Here is a 20,194-nt window from a genome sequence, read left to right as displayed (position 1 = left end):
GACACGGATGTCACAGAAAAAGAAATGCTGGTGGCACTGCATCGTGAGTTCCTTAATGGAGTACTGAGCGCTCGGAGCTGCTCAGCAGGCAAAAAGTTGGGCAGTTAAAGCCTTTATGGCAATGCTTTCCCTTTAATTGTGGCCTGCTTAATTGGGTAATCCAATTAATCAGAAACTCCCAGGGAAATGGGCTAAGCTTAATGGTGGTAGCATAACGAGGGTGGTAATTACACTGAGACTGGCTGCTGCCGGTGCCTTGGGTGTGTTGGTGTCCCTGTGTTTCTGTCTTGAGCTGAACTCAGAGAACCACAGATCGGCTTGGGTTGGAGGGGACCTTAAAGCCCACCCAGCGAATCAGGCTGCCCGTGGCCTGGCTTTGAACATCTCCAGGGATGGGGCATGCACAGCTGCTTCTGCCTGTTCCTCTTCAACACGTTTCATAGCACATATATACACATACACGTATATATCTCAGTGTCGCTAGCCCCCAGCGGTCCTACGCTCCCCAGGGATCGGGACCTTCGTGAGGAGAGCCCGTCCGGCCGCACGGAGCGCCGCCCAGCCCCGCCGATAAGCCCCTCCCGTCCCCTGTGGGCGCGTCCCGCAGCGCCCCGCCCCGTAGCCGCCTCCCGCCGGCGGCCGGCGCTGCTCGGCTGGGCTCTGCGCGGCCATGGTGGAGCGGGCGGACGAGGCGCCGCTGCTCTTCTGGGCCGAGGGCCCGGCTGTATCCGCGCCGCCACCCGCGGCCGAGGCGGGCGGCGTCGGCGGGCGGCGGCTCGGTGGCGGCTGGAGCGCCGCGCCGTGGGTCTGCGAGGAGGAAGAGGAGGAGGCGGAGGCGGCGGGGCCGCCGCGGGCGGAGGCGGAGGAGGACCAGATTGTGGCCGTCTTCGTGGTCACCTTCGACCCCCGCACGGGTGAGCGCGGGCGGGCGCGGAGGGTCGGTGGCGGCCCGGAGCATCTCCGGTGGCCGTGGCGCTGCCGGGGGCTCTGCCGGCGGAGCCGCGCCGCCCTCGCGCGTCCGTAAGTACGGGCGGCTGCGTGGGGATGCGCGGCCGGTGGCCGTGCCCGTCGGCGGTCCTGGGGTGTTGGCAGGAGTGGGGCACGGCCGGGGCCAGTAGGAAGTTTGGGAGCAGCGTGGGAAGCACAGCAACGCTCCCACAGCCCGACATGGAAACACGGTCCTCTTTTTTTTTTTTTTTTTTTTTTTTTTCTTTCCCTGTCAACGGACGCTTAAGAAATTCCTAGCAAAATAATTCTGATGTAAAGCATGTTGGTTTGTTTTGGTTTTGTGTTGTTTTGTTGATGGAGGGGCTGAGATCAGAGGAGGCCCTGAAAGTGAATGCTGACCCTGCCCGGAGTTGCAGTCCACAGAAGCAATGTGGAGAATGGAGCCCCAGGATGCTGTCGGACCACACGCTGCCAACCTGTGACTGCTGTGCCCTGGGACACTCGAGGGTTCTCAAAACATCACCCATTTTGTGCTGCCACAGGGAGAATCTAGAGGTCACAAGCTTGGGATTCAGCAAAACCCTGAACGAGGTTGGCTGTTGCCTTTCATACTGGAGATGGGGAGGGAGGTGTTTCCCGTAAGTACCCAAAACACAGCAGAGTGCGGATGGTGGCAGCAGGTTTCTCTCAATCTGACAGCATATGCCTTCTATGAATTGGGGAGGTTTCCTGGTTGGCAGAAAGCTTGACTTTCTCAGGAGTTTGTCTGGGCCAGCTGTTGCTTTGAATGGAGTCCAGGGAGAGTTGGGCAACAGTTCTTCTCACATCTGATGTGCAGTTTGTGTGGTGTCATCTGCCCAGGAACAGGCTGCTGTGTCCACTGAGGGTCGGTGTGCTGCTGCCACATAGTGCTGGTGCTGAACACAAGGAGTACCAGGTGAGGAGCATATTGAGATGTCAGCTTCACAGGCAAACTGCTCCACGGAGGATGGAAACCCAGAACAAAACAAAACTGCAGTGAGAGGAGCTTGCTATCATCGGAAAGAGAAATTTCTGGTCAACCATGTCAGGTTGTGCAACCATGTCACTGTAATGGGCATAAGGGTGCCTGGTCCCTGCATGTGACTTGAAGGAGATCATCCATACTGTGTCTGAAACCAGGCTGATGCTGATTAGGAAAAGCACAACAGCCCTCCTGTGGAAGCCTGCTCAGGCACATGAAAGGCAGAACTCTTGGTAACGTCTGCTCAAATACTGGTGAGCAGTAGCATGAGGGATCTTTTCCTGTAGAAGGAACATGTGGTGACTGCACTAACAAAGGCTCTAGCAGTTTCCCTCCTAAATTTGAAAGTGCTCAAGGACCACAAGCTTGGTATTTCTGGCAATTGCATGTCCTGGGTTCACAGGGGTAGGTTATGGGGTTGCCAATTCACTAATATGGTTCCAATGTCCCTGGGACTTTTTGTGTGCTGAACCCAGATGTCAGAGGCAGCCTCTAACCCAGCAGTGCTCTCCCCATTTCCAGCACGGTGAACCTGTGGGACCTGACAGAGACCTCCTCATGGCTATTAAAAGGAGAGCAGAATGGTGGCAGGCCAGGAGCCAACCGTGCTGCCTTCTCTTTGCTCCCTGCCCTGTAGCAGCCCTCTCCTTAAGGGAGTAAAGAGTTGAGAATATTCTGACACTTGAAAAAGTGTGAGCACCTGGTCTGTGCCAACACATCCCCGCAAAGACTGCAGTCAAAAGGTGCTTCCGTGAGGCTGCTGAACTTCCCAGTGCCTTTGTTCTCTGGGACAGACAAGATTACCTTGGGCAGCTGCTGAGACATATCCGGTAGGTGTGACCTACTTGGCATTAGGCTTTAGGCTCCACATGCTCTCCTACACTCATACCTGCCTTGGGTAGGTACGGAAAAGAAACAGGACAATAAATTTTGCTTTAAAAAAATAATAAAAAAAAAAGGTGAAGTGAATTCAATGCTACTTTCACTTTTCTGGAATACTGGAAAAGAAGCTGAATCTTCTTAGCCCTCTTTCTGTGATGGAGATAATAGTCAACTTTGTGGAGTTCCTTCACAGCCTGTTGGCTTAGTGGGTGATAGGAGTAATGGGAAGCATAAGGGAGAAGTGAGAGAAGGAATCAGTTGCCCACCAGAAAGCATGTAAATGTTCTGGTTTTCTGTTCCACTTTTCTTCCACATGGGAAACTGAGCCGTAACACAGTGAGATCTCACCTGGTGCAGCTCCTGTCCCAGTACAACACAGAAGCAGTGCAAGGACCAGCACCCTGAAGACCTTGGGAAACATCTACTGGCGAGGACGGCCAGGTGGTGACTTTACTGCAGCCATCAGGTGCTGGTGTCATTGGTGAGAGGGAAGAAAAGAAGAGCAGAATTGGAAGAACATCCTTAACTTTGCATGCCAGCAACTGACAGTGCTGTTTCTGACCGACCTGGTGCTGGGAGATCTCCCACAAGATCTCCAGATTCGTCTCCTGCCAAAGCCTCTCTCAAGTTCAGATCTCACTTGGAAAGTTTCCTGCACGCACGAGAGCTGCCGTATGCAGAGGAAGGCAAATGCTTCCTGTTTTTCTACAGCATGGCTGTCCTCCCTCCTCCTGTTTCTCATGCAGGCTGGCAGTTGCCGCCGCGTCCTTTGTTTGCTCTGTTTCACCAGACTGACTTCGAGTCTTTTTATCTCCGCCTTGGCTCACCGGCTGCCACGTCGCCTGTACGTTCATAGGGCACGGCGGTGTGAGGAACTGCCAGGAGTGCAGGTGTGGGCTGTTCATGTCAGCCTGTAGCTACAGAGCCCAGGGTAAATCGCTACGTGACATGCAGTAGGTCTTGTGGGTACGCAGCAGATAAGAATCTGCTCAAGATGCCTTTTCCTTCCTTAGCGTTGCAGCGCACAGGTTGTCTGAGCCGTGTCCACACCAACATCTCCGTACCTGGCAGACAGCAGAGCTCCTGATAAACAAAACAAAGTTACTTTCCTTTGCTCCGTGGTGCTCTCTTGCTTGTTGATACATCAGTATAGAGCTGATGACCGACACGTGATTCTCTGTGGTGCAAGCCTTAAAAGAGGATCTAGCTGTAACCACAGCCTTGTGGTTAGGAGGCAATAGTCATTCCCTTACTCTGTCAAGGAAGGGTCCTGTGCCTTTAAAAAACAAAACCCCCACAGAACAAAAGCCAACATCTATATATAATATGCAAAACCTACAGGGGACCGTGCAGTGGCATGATGTCACCGCTTCCCTCTGCCAGCCTTTCACTCTTGTTAAAGGCAAAGGCGCGTTGTGGCGGAGCACGGGATGGCACAAGCTGCAGGGCTCAGCCAGCCCATTGGGGAGCTGTGTGCCTGTGGGCAGGCAGAGCCAGGGTACCACATCTCTCCTGGTGCCACGCTGTTGTTTTTTGAAGTCCTAGGCAGGGCTGGGGGAGGTCTGCTAAATACAATATCCATGGGGAGAAAAAATAGCCTATTTAAATGTCAACAGCTCAACTGAATGTGAATTTGCATGCATGTACTTAAGCAGTATGAGTAATAACACAGCAGACAGGTCTCAGAGATATTTAAATCACAGGCCTCTATTTCTAACAGCCTTGGCTAAGTGTAGAGCCCTGCCAAATGTATGCAGTGTCTACGTGGGGGGATGCTTGTCCCCACGAGTGCCTGTGCCATTGCTTTAAGCAAGTATCCTTTGTTTTTCAAAACTAAATTGCATTATTTCAAATTCACATTTCAACTACTGGCAGAACCTAGAGCGTATGTTGTTGCAGTAAGTGTCCAGGTGAACAAGGTAGGCTCTGAAGGGCTGTAATGGGAAAGCCTAAGAAGGGCCCATTTTTACTCATGGGCAATAACATGGCAAGGCAGGTCTTGGTCTGCTCCAGGGACCTGTTACAAATTCTCTGATACCATCTGTTCTAGGACTGGGCTCTTCAGGTGGCCCTTTCCACTGAACAACTGCATGCCATCTGGCTGGGTTGCTGGGTGACATCAGTGTGATAATCTTTATCTAACGTGTAACCTGTGTGCTTTTTTTTGTTTGGCTACTGTTGCATGTACAAACATGCAGTGCCTGGATCTCCTCCTACCCTTAAAATAAATAAATAAATAAATTCTAGGGAGTAGTGATGATCAGGATGCTGGCTTAGGTAGGGGCTCCTCTTTCAGCAGTCCTATCCTGCATAGCCACAAGAAGATACTGCTGTTATGATCTATCACATAAACTCATCCTATGGAGCAGCAGTTTATGCACAGGGTTCTTTCTGTATCCATATTACAGCTTATTCACTATCAGAGTACCTGGCGAGGTAGAGTGGTAGCTGCTCTGTGACAAAGCATGTGAAGGATAAACACTCAAAATAGCACTAAGTTCCAAAACAGTTCTCTAGTGCCTGGGTGTTGTGCTGCGAGAAGTGAAGTTTGCAAGAGATACAGTAGAGTATTGCAGCCTCTGTCCAGGACAGAGGGAGTTCTGGAGCAGTGTTATGTCAGAATTACCAGCATAGATCTGATGTAAAAGCAGCACCTGGCTATTGCTGGTGTTGACCTTTCACTAATGAGCACCATGTCTGCATTCACCCAAATAAATGTGCTTATTTTCAGGCAACATGGTGGAGTGGTGTTTACCTCAAGATATTGATTTGGAAGGTGTGGAATTCAAGTCCATGGCAAGTGGGTCCCACAAAATCCAGTCAGACTTCATGTGAGTATTCCTGAGCTGGGTTACTTCTTCCTTCTCTTGGCTCTACATCTACCTCACCATCCTTAACTCACAACGTGCAAGAAAAACACCACCTATGAAGTTAAATTCCTGCACTGCACTGCTGCTGACCTGTGCTGCACTAAGCCAGATACTGTTCAGATACACTCAATATTGTATCCAGTACCAGCTGGCTGTATGGGATCTGCTGTGTGACAGCTGTGGCTGTGGAGGTCAGCCAGCTTCTCATGGGTGTGCAGTGTTAATGCTTATTGGGCAAATCATGCTGCACTGCAAGTGTATGTCAGCAGAGACCTATGGTGAAGGAGAGAAAATGGCAGAAGTAAAATAGGAAGAAGTTTGCGGGATCAGAACTTAGAAATTCTATGGTTCTTAATTCTGTCAGCACTTTAGGATCCTTTAACTGTGATAAACAGTCCTCAGTCACTTTCTTCACCCCTGGTTCCTTCCTACAGTGGAAAGACTGATGGCTAGTTCTGCATTCTCACGCTTTTACTAGCCCACTGTTGCAATGCAGCAATGTTTTGCAATGAATTGCAAAGTTATTGTTCCTTGTGGTCAGAAGTAACTGTTACTTTCTCAAAGGCATGTAGATTTGCACTCAACTGGAGTAATGCTTCCACATGCTGGCACCCAAAATATGACAAAGTACCTAGACTCTGCTCACAGCCTCATGCATTCCAGGCTCTTCCTGTTAGGAACAGTACTGTGCCAATTGGGTCCTGCATCCCCTATTGGTCTTTCAAGTTCTTTCCCTCCTTGCTGCCATGTTGTGATGTGGTTGGTAAGGTGCTGGTAGTAGCAGCACTAGAAACTCTACCCTTCCATGGTCCAGTCCTGTTGAGGGCCAGCTCTCAATCCTTCAGATAGCAGAGTGAGATCTCAGGGGTTTTCTTAAAGAAGGAACTGTGTTCCAAAAATCAGTATTTTTGCTGGTAGGATATTTTTCTTTCATTCCCTTCCCTTCTTTTAACATTAACTCTTCTGTGAAATGTTTGTCCCCAGTTATTTCCGGAAAGGGCTCTGTTTTGGCCTGGCCTGCTTTGCCAACATGCCTGTGGAGAGTGAGTTAGAGCGTGGTGCCCGTATGAAGTCTGTGGGGATTCTGTCTCCTTCTTACACCCTGCTTTATAGGTACATGCACTTCCTGGAGAACCAGGTCAGGTACGTTTCTTTGGGGATGGAACTGGCTGCTCCCCACCTGGGAAAGGTAACACTGCCTTGGTGGAGAGCGGTCTTAGATGTGTGAGAACTAGAGTGGAGTGGAATGCTGAGTTATAACTTCGCTGAATGTCTGGTTCACCAGAGAGGGGGTACAATCCACAATGGAGAAGGGATGAAGGAACTGATTTAGCAGCAGACTCTTCACTGCTAGCAGGCTATCAAATGCTATCCAAACCCTACTTCTTCTGAAGCACTGTGGGGATGTAACTGTTACGGGAAAGGACAAGAAGTTAGTGTCCTCTTGTTGAGAGGACGAGTTTCTCTCTTGTCCTTCTGAAAACTATTTTACTGAGAGCTCACAAGAGGCTTCTAAGCCTGTCATTGTGATTCTGGCTCTGTGCTTGCCTCAGCTGTGTTCAGTGAGCTGGTCAGTGGGTCAGGCAAATGGGTTTGGTAGAAAAGAAAGCTGATTCTACCTGAGCACGTTTTGAAAGAGGATCAGTCCTATACGTAAATCAGTCCTATACTATAAATACATAAAGTTCACTGTCTGCTTCAATCCTGCTTGTTCATTGCACAGAAAGCTGGTGTTATTCCTCATGCACAGACTGCCCTTCTAGATTGTCTGTGCAACTGAGGCACCCGGGGCTACTCCGCTACTTCCAAAAGCAGATACCAGCTTGGGGCAAGGCATTGAATAAATAGAGTTTGGAGGCACTATAGATCTCTTTCGTTTCTCTTCCAGACACCAGCTGGAGATGCCAGGGCACTACTCCCATCTAGAGGCATTCTATGATGACAAGAAAGGTGTTCTCCCTGACAGCAAGGGCACCACCACCTCCCAGCAGCCGGTCCACTGGCTGCCGTCCATCCACAGATACATGTATCCTGAGATGAAGGTGAGGCAGGTGCTCTGAGGCTTGTGGGAGCATGCACTGTGCTGCTGCTCCTTACTGGTGTCTTGTACTTCTTTATGTAAGAAGTCACTCCAGCACTTCGCAGGCTGCTTTAGATGAGACTGACTTGGGCTATTACAAGCTGCAGTTCTCTGTCATTGCCATGTGCTGGTCTTGCTCCCACATTTAGACTTAGCATCTGTGCATGTGTCCCAGTGTCACCTCTAAGCTGTTCTCTTCCCTTTCCCTCCACCTGCAGATCACACACCCTGCTGGCTGTATGTCTCAGTTCATCAAATTCTTTGGTGAGCAGATTCTTGTCCTCTGGAAGTTTGCCCTGCTGCGCAAGCGCATATTGATATTTTCACCACCCCCAGTTGGAGTTGTTTGCTATAGAGGTATGTTTCCAGGGACACCACAGAGCTATACAGTAGGCTAAAGAGCTGCCAAATTGCCTGTGGGTACTGAGAGGAGAGACGTCACGCAGGTCTTAAAAATCCATCACAGCCATTCTTTGTGGGGGATAAAGTTTGCCTTGAACGCATCTATTTTTTTTACAAAACACTTTTCTTCAAGTCTTTGGGCTAAGGGCATACCTGGCATTTTCAAACATTGGAAAATAAGACTGCCGAATGAATTTGTGGAATCTGGAACATGGCATTCTGGTGGGAGAACTGATTATTTCCTATCCAAAATAGCATGTTCTCACTTGAGATTTTCTGGTGTCCAGGGGCGTTTCAAAGCTCTAACCACTGTTTACATAAGAGCATGTGGGAGAACTGAGTAAGCAGGGTTCATAATGCCGTTGCAGGGAATACATCTCAGCACTTACTTCTCTCATCTGCAGTGTACTGCTGCTGTTGCCTTGCCAACGTTTCTCTACCTGGTCTTGGAGGAACTGTCCCAGAATCCAAACCATTCTTCTATGTGAATGTGGCAGACATAGAAATGCTGGAGACAGAAGTATCGTATGTGGCCTGTAAGTATGATGGATTTGGCAGACCTTTTCTTAATTTCAAGCTGCAAAATATCCAGAGATTCCAAGCTGTGGATTAAAACTGTTGAGAGATAAGACATGCTAGGATTAACTATCTACAAAAGCAGGAGAGAGCAGTTGGTCTGCAGGGAAAGCAATATGCTGTTTTGAAAAATGCCATCTGATTTTGGCAGGTACAACAGAAAAGATCTTTGAGGAGAAACGGGATCTCTATGATGTCTATGTAGACAACCAGAATGTGAAAACACATCACGAGCATCTGCAGCCACTCCTGAAAATTAACAGTGCTGACAAGGAGAAATACCGACGGCTTAATGACCAGAGGTAATAACAGAGATCCGAGCGGTCCTGGTTCTGACAGGAATGTGATGTTAGGATGTCTTTCTGTTATTCAAATTTTCTACTGCTTCAGCTCACCTGAGACTCTGGTTCCACTGTAGCTGATTAGTATGAGAGTCCCTGGGTACTCTGCACATGTATAATCACTCCACCAGTGAACTGGTGAAGCAGACAGAAGGCAGGAGGAGAAGCAGAGGTTGCATTGTATTACGGATCAGTAGCAGAAGTGAAAATATTACCCTTATGCCGTGACTTTTAGCCCAATGCCTTATAAAGACCACCTTGTTGCCTCTGGGCAGTGGTGCTAACTGGACTGTCTCCAAGAAACAGATTTGAAGTCTTCAGTGTTAACTGTTTGCTTGTAATGCTTTTGGGTTCACTGGAGGTATGTGCATTTAATCTGTCTCCCTTCTCTCAGGCAGATGTTAATGTATTCTCAAGAGGTGGGTGAGGACTGTAGCTCCTGTGAAGAGGATCTTTTCATCTTGTGAGTGGCTACTCTTAATGCTTAGTTGGTTGCTGTTGGGATTAAGAAACACATTTCACTGATTTCATGTTGTGCTTGCTTAGCATATTATGAAACACCACGGTCAGTGTAATTCTGTGTTCCCTGGGGAATCCAAGAGCCAAACTGGTTCTTATTCTTCAGATCATCTTCCTTGCAATTTGAGAAACCAAAAGCAGCCATGTTTGTCTCCACTGGAGTCTCTTAGATGCTAGAAGGGGAAAGGAAATTTTTAAAACATGATCAGAAGTGCAAGAATCCCTTCCAATTCTGAAAGCATAAGCACCACTCAACTTCTCATGCCAGAAACATGTGACTTGGGAAAGCACCAACATCTGTGAGGGAGGTACAGTGCAGAGGTAAGACCTGAGCGTGGAGAATCAGCCCACAGCAGGCTCTGTAAATGGGAAACGGAGGAACCAGAACAGGGTGTAGAGTATGAGCTAGAGAATTAGATGGAAACCACACCTGTAACACCTCTGAAGCTTTTCACTGCCTATTGCTACTGTGTCACAGTGTGTAGCTGCTGGGAAATTATAGGATGAAAATGTGTTAGACCACCAGGCAGAACTTAGTGTGGTGCTGCACAGATGTAGTCAGAACTCTTCTTGCAAAGCCTTGGGTATTCCTAGGAAAGCCGTAGATAAGAAGTAGCTCTTACTGCTCCTGTGTTCTCCTCCAATAATGGCGAATTATTTACACAGTGGCATGCTAGATGGATAAAAACATTGTTTCCTCCTTTGCTCTCTGGGAGACATAGGTCTGATGTACCCACTTAGTTACCACAAAGTACATGTTAGCTTACAATGTTGCTTTCTTCTGAAGAGGCAAATGGCTACTGCAAATCAGCCGGATAGAAGCATCACTGTAAATTGAAAGTTGGATGGACGGAAATCTACTACAGTATCACCAAGTTAGTAGGATGTAGGATTACAATGGCCTAAATTGGTGCTCTGTTGCCTGTTTGGTAAATATGCTGTCTTTTGGGGGTTCACTGCCATCATCTCAGCTGACTTTATCCTTTAGGTTTTTTATGGAGCAGAACAACCGCATATTTCAGACACTGATGGAGGTGTCAGCCAGCCAGGACAAGACCCTGACAGCTGACCACGCACGAGGCATGGGCCTGGATCCCCAGGGGGATCGAAGTTTCCTTATGGACCTACTGGAAGTGTATGGCATTGATGTTATGCTAGTCATTGACAACCCCTGCTGCACTTAAACCAAGAGGAAGAGAAACGGGGAGCAAAGATCGCTTTTTAAAGATTACCAGACATTGCTTAGCAGCATCACTGGAACTCACCGCGGCCACTGGATGGAACTCATTTTATTTAATAACTTTATATGGAAAGTATTTATAATTTAAAAGAAAATGTGATTGTATTTTTACCCCCTTGATTTCCCCAAGGTGTACTCACTCCAGGTTTTTGGTTTGTTTTCATCTCCTATTCTTTTTCACTTGTGTTTTTTGTTTTGTTTAGATAGGACCAGTGGCATCTCTGCACCAACCCTCACTGGTGCCAGTGAGCTAGGTTTTGCCTCCTCTGGATGCGTGAGGGCTGAAGACTTCAGGAAAGCACTTTGTCTGATGGGGACCAATGTGAAATGCTGCCGCTGAGCTCTCAAGACTTGGCTGGAAAACTCTACTGTCATTCCCTCTTCCGCTTGACTGAAGAGAGCTTCAGCACAGGCTGTTAGTGTCCCAGTATCATAAAACATCTCCTGTTCCACCATGTTTACGGGTGAGGACAGTTAAACAAATGAAGACCGGGACTCCTTTAAACACTCCTCACTCAACTTTTAGCAGCTGAAGTGGAAGAAAGCCACCCTTCCTCATCAATGGCTGAAACAAATTTGGGGTAAGGGGGTGCTATAGGATCTTATGACTTTGCTTACCAGAGTGGTACTGTTTCATTTCCAGCACTTAAGGTGCAAACAGTCTATAAGACTATACCTGCTTATCTCACAGCTGGAGAAGAGCACTATCTCTACTTCATCCCTCCTTCCGTTTCCTCTGGTTGTCAGTTGTATTGAACCTGCTGATTTGGGTTAATATCTTCAAACCAGCAAGACGTCCTCACATTGAAGAGGGTTCAACACCACTGAGCTGCCTTGCTGTTGCTATGCTCTCCAATCTCAGTTCAGATGATGCTGGGCAGGATTACTTTGAAGAAGTATGCCCCCAACTAATGTCACTAGATCTTCCTTTGTAGCAGACAGTACTTGCCACTCCTTTGTTTCAACACTGTCTGCCACTCCTCCTTTGTCAAGCAGCCTTCAGAACTGCCTCCTCTGTCCTTGTCTTTGAGTATGAGACAGAGAGCAGTATGTGACCTTCCAGCTGGAATGACTTAAGGCTTACAGAAAGTTCCCCTGGAGTTTGGTGTTGCTAACTGGCTGGAAGCAATGGCTAACAGCAAGCCTTTTTCTACCTGGACAGACCAGTGTTTTCTCATTCTTTTGCTGGGGAAAGAGCAGGATTCAGCTTATACAGGGCCAGAGGTTTTCTCTAGAAAGTCTATGCCTGTGAAGGGTAATCCTTTTGCCACACAAAGTCCAAGAATGGAACTATGGTTGTGACATAGTATTTTGTCCGAAATCCTTTAGCCAGTAGTAGCATCATCTTTAAGCTAACTGTTCATTTACCATTATAGCTACTTAGTTGCTCCCTCTACCAAGGGACTTCAGCACCTTAGAGCCTTTCTGCAGTTTGTAGAGATGCAAACTGTAGCTGGTGTTATACATTTACCATAGCATTTTATACAATGAGACAGCACCTGAACCTCTGATGTCTTCTTAAAACAATTGAAGCAAGCGTTCCCCAAGTGGACTCCTTATGGATTGTGTCCCTCTGCAAGGAAAGAGGTTGGCATTTTTTTCTTGAAGGCTATCTGCAGCAAAGGAGTAGTTTTGCTTGCTGTGGATTCAGAAGTTTCCATGAGATGTGGGATCAGAGGCCTCACAAGATTTATTGCACAGTTCATTGGTATGAACTTAAGCGGATTATGTTCTCGTGATCTGTGTCCAAACAGTTGCTCCCCAACTTGCTTTTCAGGACTTGGAATGCTTTTCTACAGGGGAAGACACTGTTGCCTATACTGCCAGTTTTGGTGGGTTTTGTGTGTTTGTTTTTCATTCAGGAAAGGTTTTGTTTTTAGATTGGTACCCATGGTATAAAAGTGACTCACCACCTCTATGCCTTCTAGCTTCCACTTCAGTTCTAACACGCTGACTACAGTGAAGACCTCTGGGGATGTCTGGCATACATCATAGTGCTGTGACTTAATTTCCTTCAGATATTAAAAAAAAGAACTGAAACTACTTTCCAACAATTTTTTTCATTTTCTGTGTAGCTTAGCTGTGATCAGCTGTTGATGACTTTCTGTTCTCTTTGGTATTAGTAATTTTTTTGCTGAACCAAACAGGAACAAACCTTTAACTTGTCATGAAAGTTTCAAAGCCTCAAAGTTTTTCTAACAAACTGAATTACAGCACCTTCTTCACAAGCTGTCAGAACATCAGGGCCACGAGACAGCAAGCAGAACCTCCTGGCTTGATCATTTAACTTGTATTTAACCTCTGCTTTTCAAAAACTAAGTCTTCAGTTGTCAGCTAGAGTGTGGGTGCAGTAGCAGCAAAGCAAGCATTTTACTGTAAAATTAACATTCATGTTGCATCCCAGCTCGATAGCTACAGCCCATGTTGCTCTTGTAATTTTGTTTCTCTACAGCCTTTCTTGGAAGGAACTCAGAAGTATCCAAATAGAAAACGGAACAAAAAGACTTATCTATCCTTCCTCATTTCTTTGCAAATGAACTCTTCATCCACAGTGTCTTTTATAATACAATAGATACTGCTTTTACTTGATGTTGCACACAGAAAATCCTAGATAGAGCAGTATGAAATACAAAAGAATGGCTATAGCCTGTGCCACTAAGACCTGTTTAACAGGCTGGTTTTGTTTCCTAGCCTTTGAACCAATTTCAATTTTCAATTGAATTTTATCTGTTCAGGAGCTAACTAACTGTTTTACTTTGAATTAAGTACAGACATTTTAATAGCTGCTTTTTTGAATACTGGCAGCTGGAGGGGAGTCAGTTATTTGGTATGTTTTAAACTAAAAGAGAAAGAAAAGTATGCCATAATGTAGGATATTGACAAGCACTGTAAGATCTTCTTTTCCAGTTAAAGTACTTTGCCTTTACAGTGGTGCCTTTAATCTCTGATGTTTCTAGTTGGTTGTAAGTAATCAGAGGCCAGGTTAAATAGTGATTCTAGAAACCATGTCTACCCGGTGCCCCAGTAAACAGGCTGGTGTATTTCTTTCCCCTATTGCCTTCCTAGTACAGCAATTATAGGAAAGAGCAAGAACTTCACAGTTGCATCTGTAGTTGCACTAGACACGTGTAATTAAGTAATGAATTATTATTATTTTTACTATTTGGAGTAGAGGGTAAAGCTCAGAGGAGAAATAAATGCTAGGTTTTTTAAATCTCAGTAGGTGATACACAGCATTAGACATTTAAATCATGAGAAAATCTCACTGCAAGTGTAGGACAAGCAGCATTGAGCCAAATACAGCTAAGAACAACAGTGGATGCTAGGAGGGAGGCACTGTTCAGAATCAGATTTCAGATTCATCTTAGACACATGCCAACACACTTTTCTAGCTTAAATTAAGTAGTTACTGAAGTAGTTAGAGCTAATGATGACATCTGTCAGAGGAAATTAGCTCTCCTGCCCAGTATTCTGAAGGGCAAAAGAAGGTTCTATCACCTTTTCAACAAAGTAGCTTTACTGTACATGCTCACCAAGTAAGGCAGCGTTGCTATGACACTTCTCACTTCTTCCATTTTAAGTGCCAAAGTTCATGGGCAAGAAGTTAGGAGTAGCAGTGGCCCTCAGGTGGCAAGGGACAGGCATGCTTTGGGAGGGAGAAAGGGAGTGGTTTCTGAAACAGCAAGGCAAAAGTACTCTGTCCTCTTGTGTTTACATAGCATGCTAACTACCCTAAATTCTCTCACCACAGCTGTAACTTCTAATTTAGTTGATGTTGATTTAGGGTTTTTTTTTTTTGCTCCTTCTCACCCCCAAGCTAATGGTCTGGTGATGGTGGGAGATAACAACACACTGGTGGGTTTGGTTTGTTTTTAGAGGGACTGGAATGTTTTGACATCACAGAATGGCCTAATGGCAGTGAACTGGGATTTCGGATCCTGATTAATGCAGCATGCCATTCAAATGGAAATGAGTAATTGTGGTTAAAATAAACAGGTGCCTTGGGCTGGTTCATTATTAGCTTGTTATCTTCATTTTTATTTATGTTACGCCATTTTAAGCCCTTCTAGAATGTACTGTACGTTGAAGCCAGGATAAATGTTCTCATGGAGTGGGACCCACAGTTCTCCTCCTTCCTGTCTTGGGGTTCATACAAATAAAGCTGTTTGTCTTGCTGTCAGATAGAAACATGAGAACAGAGTCCTTTCCTCTACACTGTTGGTAGTAGGTTCAGCCTACACTTACTTTATGTTATGATTTCCTCACATTTTTCCCTCTGAATGTTGCAATTCAGATATCTAGAACCACTTCATACTGAGAGACCTCTGAATTGTGAAGGAAGGGAAAAAAAAAAATCACTTGAATGACATTTAAATAAGCTATTCAACTTGCATTGATATAAGCATTTAAATATCAGCCTGTATTTCAGACTGGCCTTGATACTTCAACATCAGCACAGCATTATCAGCACCAGGTCTGAAAAGTGCTCTTGGTTACCCTTGAGCAAAGAATCACACTGTTCAGAAGCCATGGATCTGGTAGTAGGTAAGGGAGTGAATCATTTTCCCCTTGAAATGGTCCAGATGAACCAGAAGCTGTAGGTATCACTTAGCCCCTTTAAGCAGGCTGGTTGTAGTTATAAGAGCTCTGGTGTTATTTGCATCTCGCAGATGTGTGGTTGTTCCCACAGGCCTGTGGCTGTGTAGTAGAACTGCTTACTAATACATAGGTATTTTTTAAAACAATTAAAGCTTACCTTTCTGAAATGGCTGCTGCCTTGTCTTTCCTGCTACTTGGGCAAAAACACTGCTAATTTTCCTATGGAAGCCTCAGCTTCAGGAAAAACTCGGTGAGAACTGCCCCTGACATTGGCTGCAGAACAACATTCCAGGTGTCTCTGTGGCAAGTAAAAAGAACAGAGTGCAGCCAAGGTGTCTGAGTGACCCAGGGAGCTGCAGGGCACTTGTGTTTGCAGATCCAATAAAGACAGCTCAATGCAGGCTTTGTAAGCAGCACTATCATTACAAACATCTAACAGGCCTCTGCTCTCCTTTATCATAGTCAATAAAGGGTTTAGTGCTTAGGTAATGAGTTTCTTCCCCCTACAGCCAAGGAAAGGTCAGCATGCAGTTTGGTTCCAGCATCACCCAGAAAACCAACCTGTTTCTGCCCTTTCAAAGCATTTTGATTTCAGCACGCTGACAGCAGAGGATGCTGTTGCAGCAGCATGCAGCCAGGATGCTGTCTTAAAGAAAGTGACTGCAAATCGATTCGCTAATGTCCTTACTTTGACTACAGCAAAGAATCAACAGATGAATTTAGACTAGGCATGGAGACTATGTACAAACAGCAATCACGGCAGAAAAAATAACGATCAATTGTTCTCAAGTAAACAAGGCAGAATCAAGTAAACTTGTAAGTTATAATAAAGCCTACAGATAACCTTGCTGAAGTCAATAACATTTCCTTTCAGCAATTAAAGTGAAGCTATTTAAAAAAAAAAAAAAAAGCTCAAAATCAACAAAGCCAATTATGGAACTGGGGCTCAAAGGGATATAAGGCTGCATAAGGAGTGATGAGCACTGTTTATGTTAGTGAGAAAAGCAACCAGGTACAATTAATATTAAACATTATTTGGAAGCCCATATTTGTCTTATGCTGCTACAGGAACAAAAGAAATACTTACAAGAAAGGCTCATTTGGCTTGAAGTCTTTCCACATGGACTTCATACAGCTCCAAGTCAATGGTGATTCTCCAGTGTGCTTCTGTGTAGCATACCTAAACATACCTAAAAGTATATATTTCTACTATGTTATTAACTAAAGCTCTGTACTGTTGAATCTGGCAAGGTGAAGAGGAAACAAAGATCTTACCTAGATACATACATACTGAGCATTTTCAAGCTTCCTTTGAAATCATGTAACTGATCTCCAATTTATTTTGGGACAGATTAGATAACCATTCAGCTGTTTCATATAACAATTCCAACATTTCACATACTTAGCATTAGACTGCACCCGAAACAAATTTTTCCAAGATCCCAGCTTTCCTGAGATTTATACATAGGTAATGTAAACTCTTACAACACGAGGACAAATACTCTTTCTTTTTGCTTCAACATACAATTGCATTAAAGCAGTAGCATTTGGCATTCACCACTCAGCCTGTAGTGCTGTGAATGGAACACTATTGACTTCAGGGGAAAAAAAAATGCCATCAAGTTAACATGCAATTCTTAGAATTCTAACTTGCACTTTCAAACCCCTTGAGACTAGCCAAATAGCCACCTTCAATGGAAGTACCTTGTGCATAAAGTAGCTGAATGGCTTGTTAATCTGGTGGGGTTAATCCAGTTAGTGAGGACAGCCTTGAAGAGAACCTGGCAGGAGTGGGGAAGAGTGGCCCTTTTGATATTAATTCTCATTGTACGGCTGCACGGAGCATCTGCTCTCTCATTCTGGGATCACAGAAGAACCGGAGTTTCCGGGGTAACAGCTTCACCTCCACAGGCATAGCTTCGTATTCCTCGTTATCAATGCCAAAGGATCCCTCAGTGCCCTGTGTACAGATAACAGTACTGGTCAGGGCTAAGCAGCAAACGTTATTTCAGCAATGCTGTAATACTGAGACTTGATTTTACTGATTGACTACAGTTCAACACTTAGCTGGGTGCTAACCAAGGTGACAGCCTCCCCATGCCTTCCAGCCCCTTTGGTCTCAACTATGCAGAGGAAGTTATTCTTCACTGCACGGAATGTATAAGAGTCTGTGGTGTAATGTTACCTCAGTGAGTTGTTAATTGGTGATAATTAAATGCTAGGAAGATTTAATGACCCACACTGTTTATACCGAAAGACTCTTTGCTGTTGGAACTATATTATATGTGCTTGGCTCTTCTTGGTCTGCCAGTGGTGACACAAGCTAATCTGCAGAGGAGCCTGTTAAATTACTTCTATTAAATCCATGTTGCAAACACCTTTTGGTATTGCTTTACTATATTGATCTGAAATGTGAGATGCAAAGTATTTCACACAGGTCAGGATTTACTCCGCAGAATTTTCCTGAGCTTTTACTTTAATGCTGATAAAGTCACCAATGATTAAAACTGTTCATCAAAATGGCAGGTTGACTTTATCTGCACAAATCTGGTGTCTGCTCTGCATGCACTTCGTTGACTCTAGGCAAGGCTGCCGCTTTGATCCTTAAACTAGCTCCAGATGAGCTGGTACGTCAAAGGAGCTTAGAAGAAAGTAGCATAGGTCCTGTTAAATCACAGAGCTATAGCAGTCCACCTGGTCAGCATATCCTCAAAACTGGTGAGACTTGCCTGACCTGTCTCCAGTTCCCTCATCAGCTCTAGATCAAGGATTCATAAAATAACACTGCTCTGTGGCGTGCACAAATACTCCGAAGGTCTCAGCTTGTAGTATGAAGAGCTGATTTTATACCACAACCCCTACCAATGGCTCATCTGTATTTAGCCCAGACTCCAGGGTATTTTTTCAGAAATACAAGATTGCCACAATACTAACTTGATGTAAATATTACAGTGCTGACTAATGATTACATAATCTGTGATTTTCACTTGTCAGATAAAGATTTTTTTCACTTTTTGGCGTGTTCTATTCTCCCTTAACATGAAATTTGTTTTCCAAATGGTATGAAGGCCTTTAAAGATAGAAATGATCCATGAGATTGACGAAATGCCCTTGCACAACCAAGAAACAGCCATTCCAAGGCTGCAACAGCACTCCCTTCTAAGAGGTAACACCAGACTAACCTAAACTACTCAGGCAGACACAATTTTGGCTTCTTTTTCAGCCTGATGTATTCAAGGTTTAGTGACACTTCCTTGTGTTGACCAGAGCCCCATTGCCTTTCCTCTTCCTACTTTGTCTACATGAAAATGCTGACATTTATCTTCTCGATGGCATAATCCTTTCTAGTGTAAAATGTAGATGAGGAATTCTATCTTCAGTAGAGTGGTGAAGGTGTGACTATTCAATGCATCTGAATAAGAGATCCTTTACAACCTCCACTGCTGTATACATGACAGGTCTGGGGAGCTGTCTATTTCGTGGCTGAACAAAACTCCCCCTCTAGTTCACAAACCACTTGGGTTGTAATTTCTGTATGTGTCTCCTGGCTGGAGACCGAGATGCTGCACTGAGGAACAGTGTCTCATCAACAGTATACTCAACCTCCCAGATCTGGAGTAAGGATTTCCTGATGTGCAGTATCATGTGGAACTAGGAAGTGAATTTACAAAGTTTCCCCATTCCCTTAACTTCTCACCTCTGGAAGTTGCAAGATGCATCTGCTGGCTTGGATGCACTGACTGCCCTCAGGACACATATGTGGATCACGCATCTTCTGACTTCTGTTTCAATCAAAAGAGAGGTAAGCTATGGAGAAGGTTCTTTAGAAGCAGCTACCTTTAGAGCTGACACATTGGTATGGGTTTGTAAATCACTATGCAGTTGACAAACCTGAAGGTTATATATATGTATACAAATACTTGTGAGCTTAACTGTGAGAAAATAAAATACAGATTGCCTCTTCTGCTGCAGTCAGTACGTCTCAGTATGCACTGACAGCCTCCAACCAACTTCTGCTCTGAGGTTCACTGAATAGATTTGAATATACTCTTATAGCACAATCTTGTGCTCCACACTTATATGCTGAACGATGCAATGCCCACCAGTGGATGACTGCCTTCTCCTCAAATTCCATGCACTTACCAGCAACCTAATAAACTCTTAACAACAACAACAAATAGAATGCACCACACCCCTCTTTCTGGTCCCTGTGCAGACAGACAGCAACACACAGATAGCTAAGGGGACAGCAGAGCTGCATGGTCTCAAGCACAGCACGATTATCACAGATAGATATTCTCAGATAAACAACATCAGCTGTCCCAAGCAACTCTGTCCATTATGAGGACTTAACAAAGCAGTAATTTAAATAACTTCATCTTGTCCAGGAAAACAAGCCCTAAAAGCACGTCAGAAACACCCTATACACCAAATATTCCATACCCTAGAAATGCAAGTTTCTCTTAAAATCACAGAAAATCCCAGACAAAGAGCATAAAAGGCTGAAAGAGGAGAGAATAACGGAAGGACAAAGGAAGAAAACCTCAGACACCAAAGGAAAGGGCAGGGAGAGACAGGAGCAATATTAACTACAAAAAGTTTGTTCTAATCCAATATGTATATGCTAAAAGATTAATGAATGAATGTGAGGGAATTAAACATCCCCCTGGCAATATAAATGATAAATCATTGATGGCATGCAATTATACAGTTTATACAGCGCTGTACAAATAA

General features: G+C 45.1%; 2 protein-coding genes across 6 annotated transcripts in view; one reads left to right on the top strand and one right to left on the bottom strand.

Moving 5' to 3' along the window:
* The first annotated feature begins 640 nt into the window (after positions 1-640).
* DENND11 (DENN domain containing 11) lies at positions 641-16,370 on the top strand. Of its 3 annotated transcripts, none has more exons than XR_007373871.1 (9): positions 641-914; positions 5,565-5,664; positions 6,688-6,846; positions 7,592-7,745; positions 8,002-8,140; positions 8,590-8,721; positions 8,913-9,063; positions 9,501-9,565; positions 10,610-10,655. XR_007373871.1 is itself a non-coding variant. In XM_048931014.1 (9 exons), exons 1-9 carry the CDS (start codon positions 671-673, stop codon positions 10,803-10,805), a joined length of 1,344 nt encoding a protein of 447 aa, XP_048786971.1. In that variant the 5' UTR covers positions 641-670; the 3' UTR covers positions 10,806-16,370. The 3 variants fall into 3 exon arrangements, 2 of the variants coding, with proteins under 2 accessions (XP_048786971.1, XP_048786979.1); XM_048931014.1 differs by having other exon boundaries at positions 9,497-9,565; positions 10,610-16,370; XM_048931022.1 differs by lacking the exon at positions 641-914 and adding an exon at positions 932-1,885 and having other exon boundaries at positions 9,497-9,565; positions 10,610-16,370.
* A 407-nt stretch (positions 16,371-16,777) lies between these two features.
* AGK (acylglycerol kinase) overlaps positions 16,778-20,194 on the bottom strand; it is a 78,039-nt gene continuing 74,622 nt past the window's right edge. For all 3 annotated transcript variants that reach the window (XM_048931044.1, XM_048931036.1, XM_048931054.1), the window contains 2 exons: positions 19,158-19,242; positions 16,778-17,420 (listed from right to left, as the gene is read on the bottom strand). In XM_048931044.1, coding sequence (XP_048787001.1) covers positions 17,283-17,420; positions 19,158-19,242 — 223 coding nt within the window. In that variant the 3' untranslated portion in view covers positions 16,778-17,282. The remainder of the gene's footprint in view (positions 17,421-19,157; positions 19,243-20,194) is intronic.

This window comes from Lagopus muta, chromosome 1, assembly GCF_023343835.1.
Source record: "Lagopus muta isolate bLagMut1 chromosome 1, bLagMut1 primary, whole genome shotgun sequence".
Taxonomy (NCBI): Eukaryota; Metazoa; Chordata; class Aves; order Galliformes; family Phasianidae; genus Lagopus; species Lagopus muta.
This window is presented reverse-complemented; position numbering and strand designations above follow the sequence as displayed.

Bases quoted from the DNA above. Each gene is read 5' to 3' on its own strand.
- DENND11 (XM_048931014.1), top strand. From the start codon at position 671: ATGGTGGAGCGGGCGGACGAGGCGCCGCTGCTCTTCTGGGCCGAGGGC. The intron at 8,141-8,589 runs GTATGTTTCCAG...TCTCATCTGCAG, and splicing joins TGGAGTTGTTTGCTATAGAG to TGTACTGCTGCTGTTGCCTT. The intron at 8,722-8,912 runs GTAAGTATGATG...TGATTTTGGCAG, and splicing joins AGAAGTATCGTATGTGGCCT to GTACAACAGAAAAGATCTTT.